A 15708-nucleotide genomic window follows, 5' to 3' on the forward strand; every position below is an offset into this window, starting at 1 on the left:
AACCATGGAAACTAGCAGTGTCTAATGTGATGGAAAAATGAATCAAGCCAGCAAAAAAGACAATATGGACAATCAGAATACATTAGTAAGTGCCTTGTATTAACTTTGTCTATCTACATGATACATGCCACTTGCTGAAGTGAGACAATCCCTGCTATTAGGCGCCAGTGTTGGATGCGTCTAAGTTATGCGTCTAAGTTATGTAGAGGCTGGCACCTCAAGCGCCAGCACAGGGGTATTAAGACCAGTGTCTAAAACGCTGATCTTAATAAATGATCCCATGTGTCTTTATCTACATTCATGACTAAAGCTAAATTCAGATTTCTACTGGAAGGCTACTATCCGAGAGCAGTGCATTGTGGAGGCAGATGATATAGTTAGGGTTAGCCATTACTTCATATACACATACAGTATAGAAATACATATATATATATATATATATATATATATATATATACTGTATATCTGCAAAGAAAAGGGGGTTAGTCAGCACCTCCCAATGCGCAGGTGCACACTGCCATGGATAAAAACATAGAGACAAAAAGACAATGCAGCAGCACCCCGCATACCAGATAAAGTACAATAATGCCACAGTCACAAAAAATATTATAGTGCTAATGCTATGCTTATTTATAAAGTGTACAAAACAATCTGAGCCCGTCTGCCGAACGTCAAGGCGATCTCTGTAAGACGGGTCCTGTTATGCGCCATAAGGTACAAGGAAAGGTATAGAGTGGGCTCGGCATGCATGTTGGTACCTGCATCCCTTGTAAGTAATGGAGGCCATTATGGCACCAAAAGTGGTAAAAGGCAAAAGGCATGCGTGTGGATCCAACACTTGCTGAACTTTATGGCGGCCATTATGGCGCATAACAGGTAGTATTTAGTGTTAGGACCCGTCTTACAGAGATCGCCTTGACGTTCGGCAGACGGGCTCAGATGGTTTTGTACACTTTATAAATAAGCGTAGCATTAGCACTATAATATTTTTTGTGACTGTGGCATTACTATACTTTATCTGGTATGCAGGGTGCTGCTGCATTGCCTTTTTGTCTCTATATACTGTATAGATAGATAATTACATATATAGAGGGGTAGTTGATGGGTAGATATTAGATAGACAGATACGTACATGTTCGGTAATATAGATAGATAAATACTGTGTAGATAGAGGTCACGTATTTAGCTGTCTATGCTCCGGCGGCAGGCCTGGCCTCTCTGTTGCGGCACAGCCGGGTTCACCCCACTGCTGCAGCCACCAGCCCCGCTGACAGTCAGGCTGGTCGGTCTATCAGGGAGCAGGAACACCGGGCCAATCAGGCTCTGTGCCGGCGTCACAAGCTTCCGGTCAGTGCTGCTGGCAACATGTGCCTGTGATTGGTCGTCTCAGCCTCACTAGCGTGTACTGTACTATTGTTTGGATTCCCGGTGTTCTGACTTTTGAATTATCTCTGACCTTACTCCTGACTGCCGAATATTCCTCTGACATTATCTCCTGGCACTGACCCCATCTGATATTTGACTTTGTGTTTGTCTTCTGTTTGTTCACCCTGATTTTGACTCTGCTTTTGGATTCTGATCCGGTCCTGGTTTTACCTGTTTCGCTTTGACCTCTTTCTTTCTGACTACTCTTTTCCCCACCATGTTTAGGCACCTGCACTTAGTCAAGTTAGGGACCGTCACCATATTGAGGATGCCACTGCCTTATAGATCAGCCTAATTTCTATTGGGGGCTCTAAAGGGGTGCCTTACAGAGGTGCCTTGTTGCTGCTGAGGGGGGCCTTAAGCCTACTAGGGCACTATCGCGGCATTATTATTACTGGGGGTACTGTGGGGGCATTATTATTAGGAACAATATGCTGGCCATTGCAACAAATAAGGACACTCTTGGGGAACAGTACCATTACTGTGGATACTATTACTATTTACCCCACTAGGTTTAGGCACCTGCACTTAGGGACCGTCACCATGTTGGGAGAACTATTACTATGGGGGGGGGGCGATCTGTATGGCACTATTATATTTGCAGTATAGTGTTTGTGGGCATTAGGGAGCACATCAGGCACAGTATTGGGGGTAGCAGCAGGATGACAATGTTGGGACACCAGAAGGGAGAGGATGATGGAAAAGTGAGTAATCTAAGATGTCTGTGTGCCAAACTATGCAGAGACGACACACGGCTGAAATAATTCATCGAGGCGATCTGGTGTGAATGTAGAAGATGAGGAAGGAGAAGGTCTACCTTAGAGGAGACGTCACTGGATGTAATAGGTATGTGGCATTATATTAACAATCATTTTGTATTGGATTGCATTTGAAATGAACACAGCCAATCAACTGGACGTTTTGTCTATGTGTGGCCCATAAATCTGGGATAGTCTGAGGCCCCTGGACTAGATGGGGCACTGGCTGCACATATCCAATCCATGCCTGCCGGCTGTGGCCACACGTCATATCCCCCACTCAGAATCTCCTACTATTTGCCAGAGCAGAAAACCGCTACTGGATCTCACCTTTGAGGAACCAATCTGGAAATACCAGTTTATCACAGGTTGTCCAACCTCTCAGCTCATCGCCTTGTGACCTGCAATATACAGTAGGTAGGGGTTGTCCAAACAAGACAACCCATTTAAAGCATTGCTGAAGATAAACTACATTACACGTAGCAAATCAGCAGAAAATGGTGGTGTTCCACTTCACTGATGTCACCGATCACACAACACTGAGAATATTCTTCTGATTCATGTAAGGTTTCCTACCATACCAAACTGGTCCCAACTATGGAATACATGGGCTTTCCAACATTATCACCTGTTTTTGAAGATTTTTAGAATTCCAGTATCTTGGCCTTTAAGACATGCAATACGTTTTTTCCATATAGCTGCGATGAGGTGTCATAAAGAGGAAAATGAACTGCTCCAAATATATTATGCTACACACAAAATTAGATTTGACTCCGTTTGCGCTTTTGACAAAATTAGTGCACTTTACAACACTTAAAAAACTTGAACCATTAAGGTGCCCGAATCCTACACCATATTGATCTGATTTAGGCCTCTTGCACACGACGGTATGCATTTTGCGGATGACTTTAGTGTGCATTCTGTATTTTGCAGAACGGAACAGCTGGTTCCTAATAGAACAGTTCTATCCTTATCTGTTATGCGGACAATAATAGGACATGTTCTAACTTTTAGCGAAACGGAAACGGAATGCAAAGTACATTCCGTTTTTTTTTACAGAACCATTGAAATTAATGGTTCCGCATACAAGGCATATACAGTATACAGTAATTACATTGAAAAATTGGGCATAAAATTTTCAATAGATGGTTCCGCAAAAACGGAACGGATACGGAAGACATGCGGATGCATTCCGTATCCGTTCCATTTTTTTTTTACAGCCCCATTGACTTGAATGGAGCCACGGAACGTGATTTGTGGGCAATAATAGGACATGTTCTATCTGGAACGTAAAAACGGAAATACTGAAACAGAATGCATACAGAGTAAATTCAGTTTTTTTGCAGACCCATTGAAATGAATGGTTCCGTATACGGACCGTAAAAAAAAAGAAACGTAAACGGGAAAAAAAAAACATTCGTGTGCCTAACAGATACTACTGAGACTTTCTCCACTCAAACATCAGATGACAAGAAATAGAAATATTTCCTCTTACTACAAAATGTTGCTACTAAATATTATTATGCTATATACATTTCATGATGGAATGCACACACGACATATCATCGCAGTTCAGCAGATGTGCGCGTTTCACCGAAGAGAGGCTCGTCATAAGTAACATCAAAGATAATTATCTCCTTTTATTTTCATTTTTGGAATGCAATTAAATGTTGGATGGCTGATGTGAATGCAGAAAGGGAAAATTAGATCATACAAGCATGGACTAGATTAGAATTTAAAAAAAATAAAAATTACGTCAATAGTTTCATAGATCAGAAAGGTTGTCATTTTGTTCCATGGCTCGTCAATGTGGCAAAAAAAATAAAATTATATATATATATATATATATACACACACAGTATATATATATATATATATATATATATATATATATATTTTAAGATTTAGAAAAAACTATACATTAGAAGACTACACAAAGCAGGTAGAGGTACTAACTCTACTAATGGATTCAGTGGCTTCATTCATTCTTCCATTATACACTGCCCCTTTCCATGGATACGACCACTGTTGCCATGCGGTTACGAGGTGGTTGGGATGGGAGCTGCTGCACATATATGACTATCCTCGCTCCCACAGTCCCAGCCACCAAAAGAAGCACGGCCACTGCTGCTGGATTGCAAGGTGGTCGTAACTGTGGAAATGAGCAGTGTATAATGTGATGGAAAAACGAATCCAGCCAGCAAAGAAGACAATATGGATAGTCACAATACATTAGTAAGTGCCTTGTATTAACTTTCTGAAGTGCCACTTGCTGAAGTGAGACTATCCCTTTAAGGGTCCATTCACACGTCCGTTGTCTTTCCTGATCTGTTCCGTTTTTTGCGGAACAGATCTGGACCAATTCTGTACCCATTCATTTTCAATGGGTCCTGAAAAAAAATCGGACATTGTGCTGTCCGATTTTTTTCTGTACCCATTGAAAATGAATGGGTACAGAACTGGTCCAGATCTGTTCCGCAAAAAACGGAACAGATCAGGAAAGAAACAACGGACGTGTGAATGGACCCTTAAAGGCATCTGTCAGCAGATTTGTACCTATGAAACTGTCTGACCTGTTACATGTGTGCTTGGCAGCTGAAGGCATCTGTGTCTGTGAAGGTTCTCATTTATCCAGGTCATGGTATATATCTGTAAAGAATAAATCAAGGCAACTGGACGTACTGTAGATTCTACTTGCGGGGTACCCCCCTGATGCTGCCACCCTGCTTGATTTTTTTAAACTGTGCCTCCTGTGCCCCGCCGGATTTATCCCGCTCAGTATGCTATGACTGAGCATTGGTACAGGGAAGAGGAGACGCCAGGGTTTCTCAATGGGCGTTTCCTTCTCCCTGGCTGTAGCAGTGGAGAGCGTGGACGTACTGTAGAATCTACAGTACGTCCAGTTGCCTTGATTTATTCTTTACAGATATGAAGGCATCTGTGTTGGTCCCATGTTCATATGTACCCGCACTGCTGAGAAAAATTATGGTTTAATATATGGAAATTAACCTCTAGGAGCAATGGGGGCGTTGCCGTTACACCTAAATGCTCTGCTCTCTGTCCACTTTGATTGACAGGGCTAGGCAGTGAAAATGTCATCACTCCTGGCACTGTCAATTAAAGTGCAGAGGGCGCGGCAGTTGCAGAGAGAGCTGAGTCTCCAGGAGTATCGGCAACGCCCCTATTGCTCCTAGAGGCTCATATGAACATGGGACCAACACAGATGCCTTCAGCTGCCAAGTGCCCATGTAACAGGTCAGCCATAGTTTACTTACTTGAGTGCCCCTGTGGAAAACAATATGTGGGGAGGACAGGGAGAAAATGAAAAACAAGATTGGGAGAAGATGTGAGAAACAGAAAAAACTAAAATCACATAGTGTGTCTGCACATTTCAGGGAAAGATACCATCAGAATCTGAAGAGACTGAAAGCCGGGGTATTCTTCAATATAATTATCTGACTGAAATCCAAATATTATCACAAAAAGAAACAGAAATCTATCTTTTGAACAGAATGGTTCCCAATGGGCTGAATGTGGAGTTAGATATTAACAGTGTTATCTGGGGATGGGGGGAGGGGTGTGCCTATAGAATTGGGAAAATGTGGAGCAGAACTCGGAATAAGAAGCCCTTGAGAAAGCCATGAGGTGAAACCGGTCGGACGGCCAGGGATACTTGTTTTTATTAAAGGCTTTAAGATTTTTATCCTGTAAGTTTACCCAATAAAAAGGACGTGAAAGCTGCCACTTGGATTATACACAGGTTGTCCATCTTCTTTGCGTCTTGATTACCAACTGAGGTGTATCCTGAGGTGACGGAGGGCCTGAGCATGGATTGAAAATGAAAGTACAGTGGGGGCATATTGTAGCTGCTGCAGATACAAAGTCCTCCTGGATTCAGCCATTACACTGTATGTGGATAAGGGCTCATTCAGACGGCCGTATGCTGTCCGCAAAAATGCTGTCCCATTCATTTCTATGGGGCCCTTTTCTTCCACTGCACAGCTCAGCAAAAAAATGAAACGTCTTATACTTGTCAGTGAAAATCAGGGCATGGCCCTATTGAAGTCTATGGATCAGCACAAAAATTGGAATGCAATCCGTTTTTTTGGGGACATGCAGAACTGTCCGCAAAAAAAACGGATCCGAATTTTTGTGGACACCATACGGCCGTCTGAATGAGCCCTAAGGCTCATCAAGGTGAAAGGAGGGACAACAGAAAAAACGATCACTTCAAGTTCCTCAGAATAGGAAATTGTCTCAGAGTGTTTTTCTGAGAGTTTATGAGGTAACTCTGCATTTTGTATATAATGAGGCTTTTTTTACACTGTTTAAAGATGACCTTTCATGGGTCCAGACATTATGGAATAACTAGCAGGTTAGGTAGGGCATAGAGCAGGGATGTAATATCGCTTACTAGTTTGTCTGGGTGCCGCTCCGTTCGCCCGCTGTGCCCCCCATTCACTTTTCCCAGCTGGTATGCTAATGAACAGCATCGGTACAGGGAGGAGGAGACTGCCTGTTTCTCAATGGGTGTCTCCTTCTCCCTGGCTGTAGCGCGGTCCAGTCACAGCGGAGAGTGTCGAAGCCAGGGAGAAAAAACCTCACCTTCTTCCTGCCTCTGACGCTCTCCACTGCTATTGGACCGCGCTACAGCCAGGGAGAAGGAGACACCCATTGAGAAACCCTGGCGTCTCCTCCTCCCTGTACCAATGCTCAGTATTAGCATACTGAGCGGGATAAATCCGGCGGGGCACAGGAGGCATAGTTTAAAAAAATCAAGCAGGGTGGCAGCATCAGGGGGGTACCCAGCAAGTACAGGTATATATCTCCCTTAATAAAATCGCATGAAAGGTCCTCTTTAAGCTTGAAAAAGGCTCAGTATTATAGGCGGGAGTGACCTTTACTGGTGAAGGTCATGGCGAATACTTAGCTGTTACGTTACTTTGGGAGGATTCGGCATCTGCGTCAGTGTCTGTCCTGGGTGTTGTCAGCCAGTAAAGTAAATTCAGCTGTGTGCACGTGATAGGGTTAACAGTCTGGTGATAGATGAAACACAATCTAACTAAACTAGTAAGACAGAGTTAGGGTACTTTCACACTAGCGGCAGGACGGATCCAGCAGGCTGTTCACCCTGTCAGATCCATCCTTCCGCTGTTTCGCCGGACCGCCGCTCCGTCCCCATTGACTATAATGGGGACGGGGGCGGCGCTCCAGCGCAGTACTGCAGTGCACAGCGAAAGGCCGCCGGACTAAAAGTCCTGCATGTCCGTCTTGGCCTCTGACCGCGAACTGCCGTACTGCGCTGGAGCGCCGCCCCATCCCCGTTATAGTCAATGGGTACGGAGCGGTGGTCCGGCGGCACGGCGAAACAGCGGAAGGACAGATCCGACTGGGTGAACAGCCTGCCAGATCCATCCTGCAGCAAGTGTGAAAGTACCCATAGTTGTACTGTTTGTGTCTTTGAATTGGCAATCTGAGTGTATATCTACAGTGCTGGAAGAAAAAGTATCACGACTTCTCCAAGAGTTAGGCCTTGTGCACACAAACGTATTTTGTTTCCGTGTCTGTCCCATTAGGATATGGACCCATTCATTTCAATGGGTCCACAAAAATGCGGACAGCACACCGTGTACTGTCCATATCCGTATTTCTGTTCCCCCTGCAAAAAATATAGAGCATGTCCTATTCTTGTCCATTTTCCGGACAAGGATAGGCATTGTTACAATGGATTCGAAAAAAAAACTGATGCAATATGGATGCCAAAAGGACGTCATCCTTATTTTTTGCAGATCAGTGTTTTGCGGTCAGTGTGAATATAGCCTTAATGGGTAAAGTTACTTGTACATAAAGTCACCCAGCAATTAGCAGTAAGGAGTAGGGATAGGCAAACTTGTGTTTTCGGCGTACAAGGTTCGGGTTATCAAAGAATTCCGTTATGGGTTCTGCTACCACGGACCTCCATGGCAACGGAATCGATAACGGAATTCTTAGATAACCCGAACCTTGTACGCCGAAAACACAAGTTTGCTCAACACTCGTAAGGAGCATGCAAGCTGTGCTGCACTGAGTACAGGGCGCCAAAAGAGGCCTCAGGGGGCGTTCACACGACCGTATCCATTGTGCAGTCCATAAATCAGGGATCCGCAAAACATTGATATCGAACGTGTGCATCCCACAGGTCCAGCACCGTGTAACAAATTCCTAGAAGAACAAGAACAGGACATGGATGAATGCAAGACGAATGCAGAGAGCACATGGTCCACATCTTTTGAAGCCCCATTAAAATGAATGGGTCCACTGCCAATCCGCAAAAATGTGGATCAGATGCGGACTGAAGATACGGTTTTGTGAATGCAGACTTAAAAAGATGAGACTGAAAGTGTGAGTTTCACAGGTGCTTTGCCCATTAAATGTAGGCATACACAGCCTGAGTACTGATAAGTACATATTGGATGGGGTGAACCAAGCCTCAATGCAAACAACTTTTAAAAGACCTCAGAAGACATGTTACCGGGACGTATGGAGATGGCTACAAAAGAATGCTAAAGACCTAGGTGTTCATCAATCCACAGTTAGGACCCTTGCACACAACCGTATGCCCTCCGAGACATACGGTCTGTGAGCGGGCCATGTGTCCCAGAGCGGCATTGATCGGGGGCACACAACATCATAGATTACAATGATGCTGTTCACGTCGGGCCATATGAGCGTGGGACAATAGCCCCGCGGGCGGCCCGAAGTGCACAGCATCATTGTAATCTATGATGTTGTGTGCTCCCGTGCGCACGATCAATGCCACTACGGGACATATGGCCCGCTCACGGACCACATATATCTCGGAGGGCATATGGTTGTGTGCAAGAGGCCTTAGCCAAATTATCTACAACTGGGAAAAAATCGGGACTGTTGCTACTCCCTCTAGGAGTGAGTGTCCTGCTATGTTCACTCCAAAAGAACAACAGGCACTCCTGAAATAGGTGAGAAAGAAGCCAAAGGTTAAGAAAACACTCAGGGCAGTATTACACTGGCCGAGGGTCGGTCAGATCACTGTAGGAACACTCTTTAGCAATGATCTGCCAGTGTAAAATGGCATCTTTTATGCAGGCTAATAAATCATTGTGCCATCTAATCACACTCTGCTGCCGGCAAATAATGATTCTGTATGGGATTAGCGATCACTCCTCCCCATACTGTGGAGGGAATCACTAAATGTAAACGCTGCGGTCTCCTCCACTGACGAGCAGGCAGTTGTCGGGAAGGAACGCTTCCTTACCAACAATCGTAAGGCTCATCTGGCAGTCTAGTAAAAGCCCTTGCAGAAGACTCTACAAACTGCAAAAACCTCCGTACAGGTATGTGTCCACTATTAGAAAAGACGTGACAAGAATGGGCTTCATGATAGAACACCATAAAGAAAGGATCTGCTCCCAAAAAACACTGATGCATCTCAAGCTTCCTCAAGACAACCTGGATGTTTCACAATGCTTCTGGGTAAATGAGACAAAAGTAGAACTTTTTAGCAGAAAATAATGCACTACACCATGTTTGGTTAAACAAGAACACTGCGCACCAACAACCAAACCCTCCTAACAACTATGAAGCATGGTGGAGGGAGCGCCTGGCTACCTCAGGGCTTGGACACCTTGGATCATTGGCAGAACAATCCATTTTGTGTAGCAACACATTTTACAGGAGAACGCAGCCTGAAGCTGGGGAGACCTTGGGTGATGCAACAAGACAATGGCCTAAAGCACACAAGTAAATCAACTAAAGAATGTTGAAAAAGAAAAGCGGGGGCATTTATCAAGACTGGTGTACCCATACGCCAGTCTTGGTCTCCTTGCACTGGAGTCAGGGGCGTAGCTAAAGGCTCATGGGCCCTGGTGCAAGAGTTCAGCTTGGGCCCCCTTCCATCAGTGCTTTCTGGCCAGGGGCAGGGAAGCACATAACCTTCATGCTGCCTAAGGAAAAAATTGATCCCCCCATGCCTAATTCTTGACCTAACCCCCTTCCTTCCAGTCAGAGGTGTAACTTGACCAGCATGCACTTTCTATAATACAGGTATCTTAGGCGACACAAGGGTCTTTGGGCCCCCTCAGGCTTCTGGGCCCGGTAGCGATCGCTACCTCTGCACCCCCTATAGCTACGCCCCTGACTGGAGTGAGATGCCTCTTAATAAATTAGGTGCATCTCTGCCCTGCCATGTGCCATAAACTGAAGTCTATGCCAGCCAGGGACTCGTGCAGACTTCAGCTAGAACTTTTGCCGGTTCAGACGTCCGCAAATAAGTATCACTTAGAACCGTCGGGTGAACAGCCAGTCGGATTCGTCCTGCCGCTAGTGATCGTGTGCCCCCGGACTGCCGCTCCGTCCCCATTGACAGGGGCGGAGTTCTGGCGGAGGCACGGCAGCGCACGGCGAGAGCCTGCCCGAATAAAACTACAACATGTCCGACATTTATTCCGGCAGCCTCTCGCCGTGTGCTGCCGGGCCTCCGCCGGAACGCCACCCAGCCCCCATTATAGTCAATGGGAATGGAGAGGCAGGACAGATCCGACAGGCTGTTCACCTGACGGAACAGCCTGCAGGAGGTCCGTGCCGCTAGTGTGAAAGTAGCCTTAGAAATTTCATTTTGACTCTCTTGTTCCTTCTTAGCTGTCAGATTCCTTTTTGAACAAAGTTCTTGTGTGTTGGGGCATTACATTCAATACTGTGGCACCATACTCCATCATGGTCACAATAAGACTGCTATAACATGAGCGATTCTTTGAATGCCGTTTTCCCACTCAGTAAAAGACAATGCTGCTGTTTTCTATCATACTGTGGGTCATTGGTTTGGGGGCAGTTTCTTTCCAAGGTAAGGACACATGAGAGTCCGGTCTACGCTTGGGCTCAGTATCTCAGAGGCCTCCTCATTCTACCTTTACATTCCGGAGAAGCGACGGCACTCATATAGGTGGTCAGAAACATCTGAATACGGTTCAGTATATACGTACATATTGACTCTTCTCTTTATGTGAGATGAGAGCGCTGATAATCTGTGCACACACTGGTCCTGAATACGTATTAATGCAATCCATACGACTAGAATGATATGTAACCAGAACGGCAGACATCAGTAGGCTGGACGACGGATGAATATCACAATGTAGGTGAGGGCATTATGGGCAGAGGGTGGCAGGCCGGACCGTTCTGCTTCTTGCAGGTTAACTATGGGAGCAGGAGCCTTTACATAATTCTCCATTGCATAATCGGTCAGGGCACTGAGTACAAATGTAATGACTGTGCGACAGAGATTATACCGCTCGCTCGCTATCACCACAGGAACATTGGGGACTTTACAGCATGTGATAGGGCGGGAACAAGGCCATACCACCAGGAGGTGAACGCTGACTGTTACCGACTATACACCAGTCTCACAGCACTGCAAACATCTTCTATATACAAAGATATTTTATTATTTCTTTTAGGCACTTATATAGCACTGACATATTCCATAGCGCTTTACAGACATAACATCAATCTGAGGGAACTTTCACACTTGCGGCAGAGCAATTCCAGAGTGATCCGGCAAGCAATTCCGTCGCCGGAACCGGAGATCTACATGCAAACGGACAGCATTTGTAGACGGATCTGGATGCGGATCCGTCTCACAAATGCATTGCAAGAATGGATCCATCTGTCCGTTTTTCACATTTTTAAAGGTCTGTGCATCGCAGACTGGAAGGATGGATCCGGCATTGCAGTATTTTTAATGCCGGATCATGCCGGCACTCATACATTTCTATGGAAAAAAATTCCGGCAAGTGTTCCGTTTTTTTGGGGCCGGAGATAAAACATGCAGTATTATCTCCGTCCTTATCAGTCAAAATGACTGAACTGAAGACATCCCGATGCGTCCTGAACAGATTACTCTCCATTCAGAATGCATGGGGATGAAACTAGGACGGAACTCTATGCCGTAAAAGAATAACACTAGTGCGAAGTACCCTAAGTTTCCTATCAGTATGGGAGTAATTTATCAAACTGGTGTAAAGTAGAACTGGCTCAGTTGCCCATAGCAACCAATCAGATTCCACCTTTCATTTTCCAAAGGAGCTGTCCAAAATGAAAGTTAGAATCTGATTGGTTGCTATGGGCAACTGAGCCAGTTCTACTTTACACCAGTTTGATAAATTACTCCCAATGTGTGGGGCAGCAGCACAGAAACTAAATCCTCTTCTCTCATAGTGGAATACAGTCTGCCTTTTATTACAGCCTGTATACTGCCAATGGAGCAGAAGGCAGGCTGTGATAAAGCATCATGTTGGAACAGGGGACATATGAACGCTATTTTTTTCTACTGTATGATGGTAATAAATATTCTGAAATTGCTATGCACGCGGGTACCTAATAAACAGGAGGAAGAACATGGCATAGAAAACAGCATTTGACATAGTGATCACTTGGCAAGGATGGGCAGGCTGCTGATCACAAGGGGTCACACCTGTATGGCACAATAGGCCAGATCCAGGGATCAGCTGGTCCCTATGACAGGCGGCCAGTGATGCATATAGCCTGGGGGGTATGTACACAGCAGAGGACCTCATGTGACAGACAGGCCATCTACATCCCTGGAAGTGACCTCCATCACTACAAGCCTACCATAGATACAGTGTTATGTATATATGAAAGCCATAATGATGATGATGATGATGATGACAAGATCCCATGGAAGCCTACCTGCTCCCCGAAGTCGATGGCTATGTTGGTGATGCCCAGAGGAACCAAGAAGCGGATGAGGGGCCAGTAAGGAGTGAGTGCCGGGAATTTCACCATAATAATAGCTCAGGTAGAGCGGAGAGCACACACATCCGACCACCGAGCAGCAGCACACGGAGACCCCCGAGCAGGAAGGATAACGGTCCGCATGTGGATGTCTAGCAAGAAGTGCGAAGGATCAGGACCATGTCTGCCCTCCCACACAGCCAGGAGGAGGAGGCACGCCACAAATATCTGCTGACAGATCTTCCATCACCAGACAATGGAGGAGAGGGAGAAGGACGCGGCTGGGGACTGTGCACACGATGGCGGTGCGGTGCGCGCTGTCACATTACTGGCGGTGTGTGACTCGGCTCTTCTCCTCCCCCATTATCACAGGGGGCAGACATCAAACGGGAAGGACAAGGGCCGACCTGCTCGAGGAGGACACCGTGCGGCCACACGTGGGTACAGCAGGGACGTGCGCTCCCCCCTCCCATTGTAAAGATACAGACCTGGCGACAGTGTGGAAGAGCTCCCCCTGCAGGAAGCTAGGAGTAGTCCTCGACAGTTGCCTATGGCTACGTGAAAAAGACAGGGCTGACTGTGAGGAAAGCTGCCAGGCCTAGATTAGTAATCTACTTGGAGCTTGTATATCTCCCTATGTCTGTACTGATTAAAGCTATTGTAAAGATAATGATGTTTTATATTATACAGTTTCCATATGACTTTAAGTATCTTTTATCCAGTCACTGTTTTGTGTGTGTGTTATGCATCAAGGGGACCTTAGTGGCCATCATCAGAGTCTGTGTGACAGCAGGGACAGTTCTCCTCCAGAAGAGATTCAGCATGCTCCAAACTGCATTGAAATCTAAAAGCTGGCAGTTTTGTTAATCACTTTGTGCCCAGTTTCATACGCATCCTTTGGTATTGGTGAAAATGGTGCAAGCAGTTGGCTTAGGGTCCAATTACACGTCCGCAAAACACTGACACCGACCATGTGAACATGGCCGACACTCTTATAGAAAATGCCTATTTGCGGACAAGAATAGGACATGTTCTATTTTTCCGCAGACCGGAAGTTTGGGGCTGCGGAACGGAAGTGCGGATGCGGAAAGCACACTGTGTGCAGTCCGCATCTTTTCCGGCCCCATTTAAAATGAATGGGTCCACACCCGTTCAGCATAATTGCAGAATGGATCCGGACCATTCATACGGACGTCTGAATGGAGCCTTAAAGGGATTATCCAACCCCTATAATGACCCCACGTAATGCCCGGCCCCTCATATAGACACTTTCTCCTACTCCTTGCCTCCGCGTTGTAATGCTGGGATTTCTGTGCCAATGTCCTCCTCTGCCTCCTCATCAGGGTTGCCAACCAGAATTTTTCTTCTTTCTTGACAACTTTATCCCAAAATCACAGCTGCCCAACATTTTTAACAAACTGGAAAACCACGATGAATGATATAGATTATAAGTAGTACATGTCTATAGCTAAGTATACTGATAAAAACTCATTACCAGCATTTACTGTGAGCTGTAAAATTATCAAAATTACCACCAAAATAATCTAGTAAAGTACCACCAGCCTCAATAAAATCACGGACACATCTATTTTTTTTTTTCACGAACACAGGAAAAAAGTTGCCTATTTTTACGGACTGTCCAGAAATTTCTGGATGGTTGGCAACCCTGCTCCTCATCCACCTCCTTGTCCCCAGCCTCCCCACTAGGCACAGTTCACAGTGCAAAGCTAGGCATTGTCACGTGGTTCTGCACCAGGTCAGCTTTGGTGAATGGAGTCACACCGAGTAGGAAGTGCTCCGTGTCATCAATAAAGAAATCCAACACTGGCGGTCTCCTCCTCAACTGGAGATAGGAAACATGGTTACTGATAACAGGAAGAACATTTCGTCTGCGCTGTGTCAGGGAGGGCAGACCCTTGCATCCTGCATGGCGCATGTCTTTAATCTCATTGTCACCCAGTTCATCAAATCTTCCACTGAACAGCAAAAGCAGTAAAAAATGTCCAGGAAACTGTGCATGTACTTCAGCCACTCTTACTGTGAAAAACACGCCGTCCTTGAGCTGCTAAGGCAAAATGCTCTTCCCCAACATCGCTTGATATGTGACGTTTCCACCCGTTGTAGCTCCACACTCCATATGGTAGACCGCCTGTACGAGCAGAGGATGGTGGTCAACAATTTCTTAATGCAGCACATGGACAGGTCTACTCCCCGATGTAACTTCCACGTTAGCCAGTGGCAGCTCATGTATAACATGTGACATTTGCTCAGGCCCTTTGAAGAGGCCACTTTATTTGTCAGTGGGCAAAACTACAAGCTGAATTATGTCATTCCTTCCTTTCACATCCTGGAGAGGATGCTGACAAAGCTGATTAGTGAGGGGACAGAAGACAAGGCATCTGTATCTCAAGGCCACCTGAGCCCTGTGGAGGATGAAGTGGCAGAGGACGAGGAGGATGAGTACATAAACACCCAGGAATTTGGAGGAGCTGGAGGCCAACAACAAAGATGACGCAGATGACCCTGACAGACTGTGGCATTGTGGAGATGGAGGCAGGGAGACCCTCCGAGTCCCTTGCGCAAATGACCCAATGCATGGTGTCATGTTTGTATAGTGATAGCCGCATTGTCAGGTTTTGGCAGAGGGACTACTGACTATCCACAATCTTAGATCCTCACTACTGGTCAAAATGGTGGCATTTTTTATACCTATTGAAAGGCATTCAAAAATGGACTACTATAGAGACATGCTGTATAG

The 15708-nt window shown here is 45.7% G+C and overlaps 1 protein-coding gene across 1 annotated transcript in view; it reads right to left on the reverse strand.

Moving 5' to 3' along the window:
* Positions 1 to 13348, reverse strand: part of ANKH (ANKH inorganic pyrophosphate transport regulator) — a 133850-nt gene extending 120502 nt beyond the window's left edge. The window contains exon 1 of the mRNA XM_044294729.1: positions 12906 to 13348. Within this exon, the coding sequence (XP_044150664.1) occupies positions 12906 to 13001 (96 nt within the window). The 5' untranslated portion in view covers positions 13002 to 13348. The remainder of the gene's footprint in view (positions 1 to 12905) is intronic.
* Positions 13349 to 15708: the final 2360 nt, after the last annotated feature.

This window comes from Bufo gargarizans, chromosome 5 (genome assembly GCF_014858855.1).
Source record: "Bufo gargarizans isolate SCDJY-AF-19 chromosome 5, ASM1485885v1, whole genome shotgun sequence".
Lineage (NCBI taxonomy): Eukaryota > Metazoa > Chordata > Amphibia > Anura > Bufonidae > Bufo > Bufo gargarizans.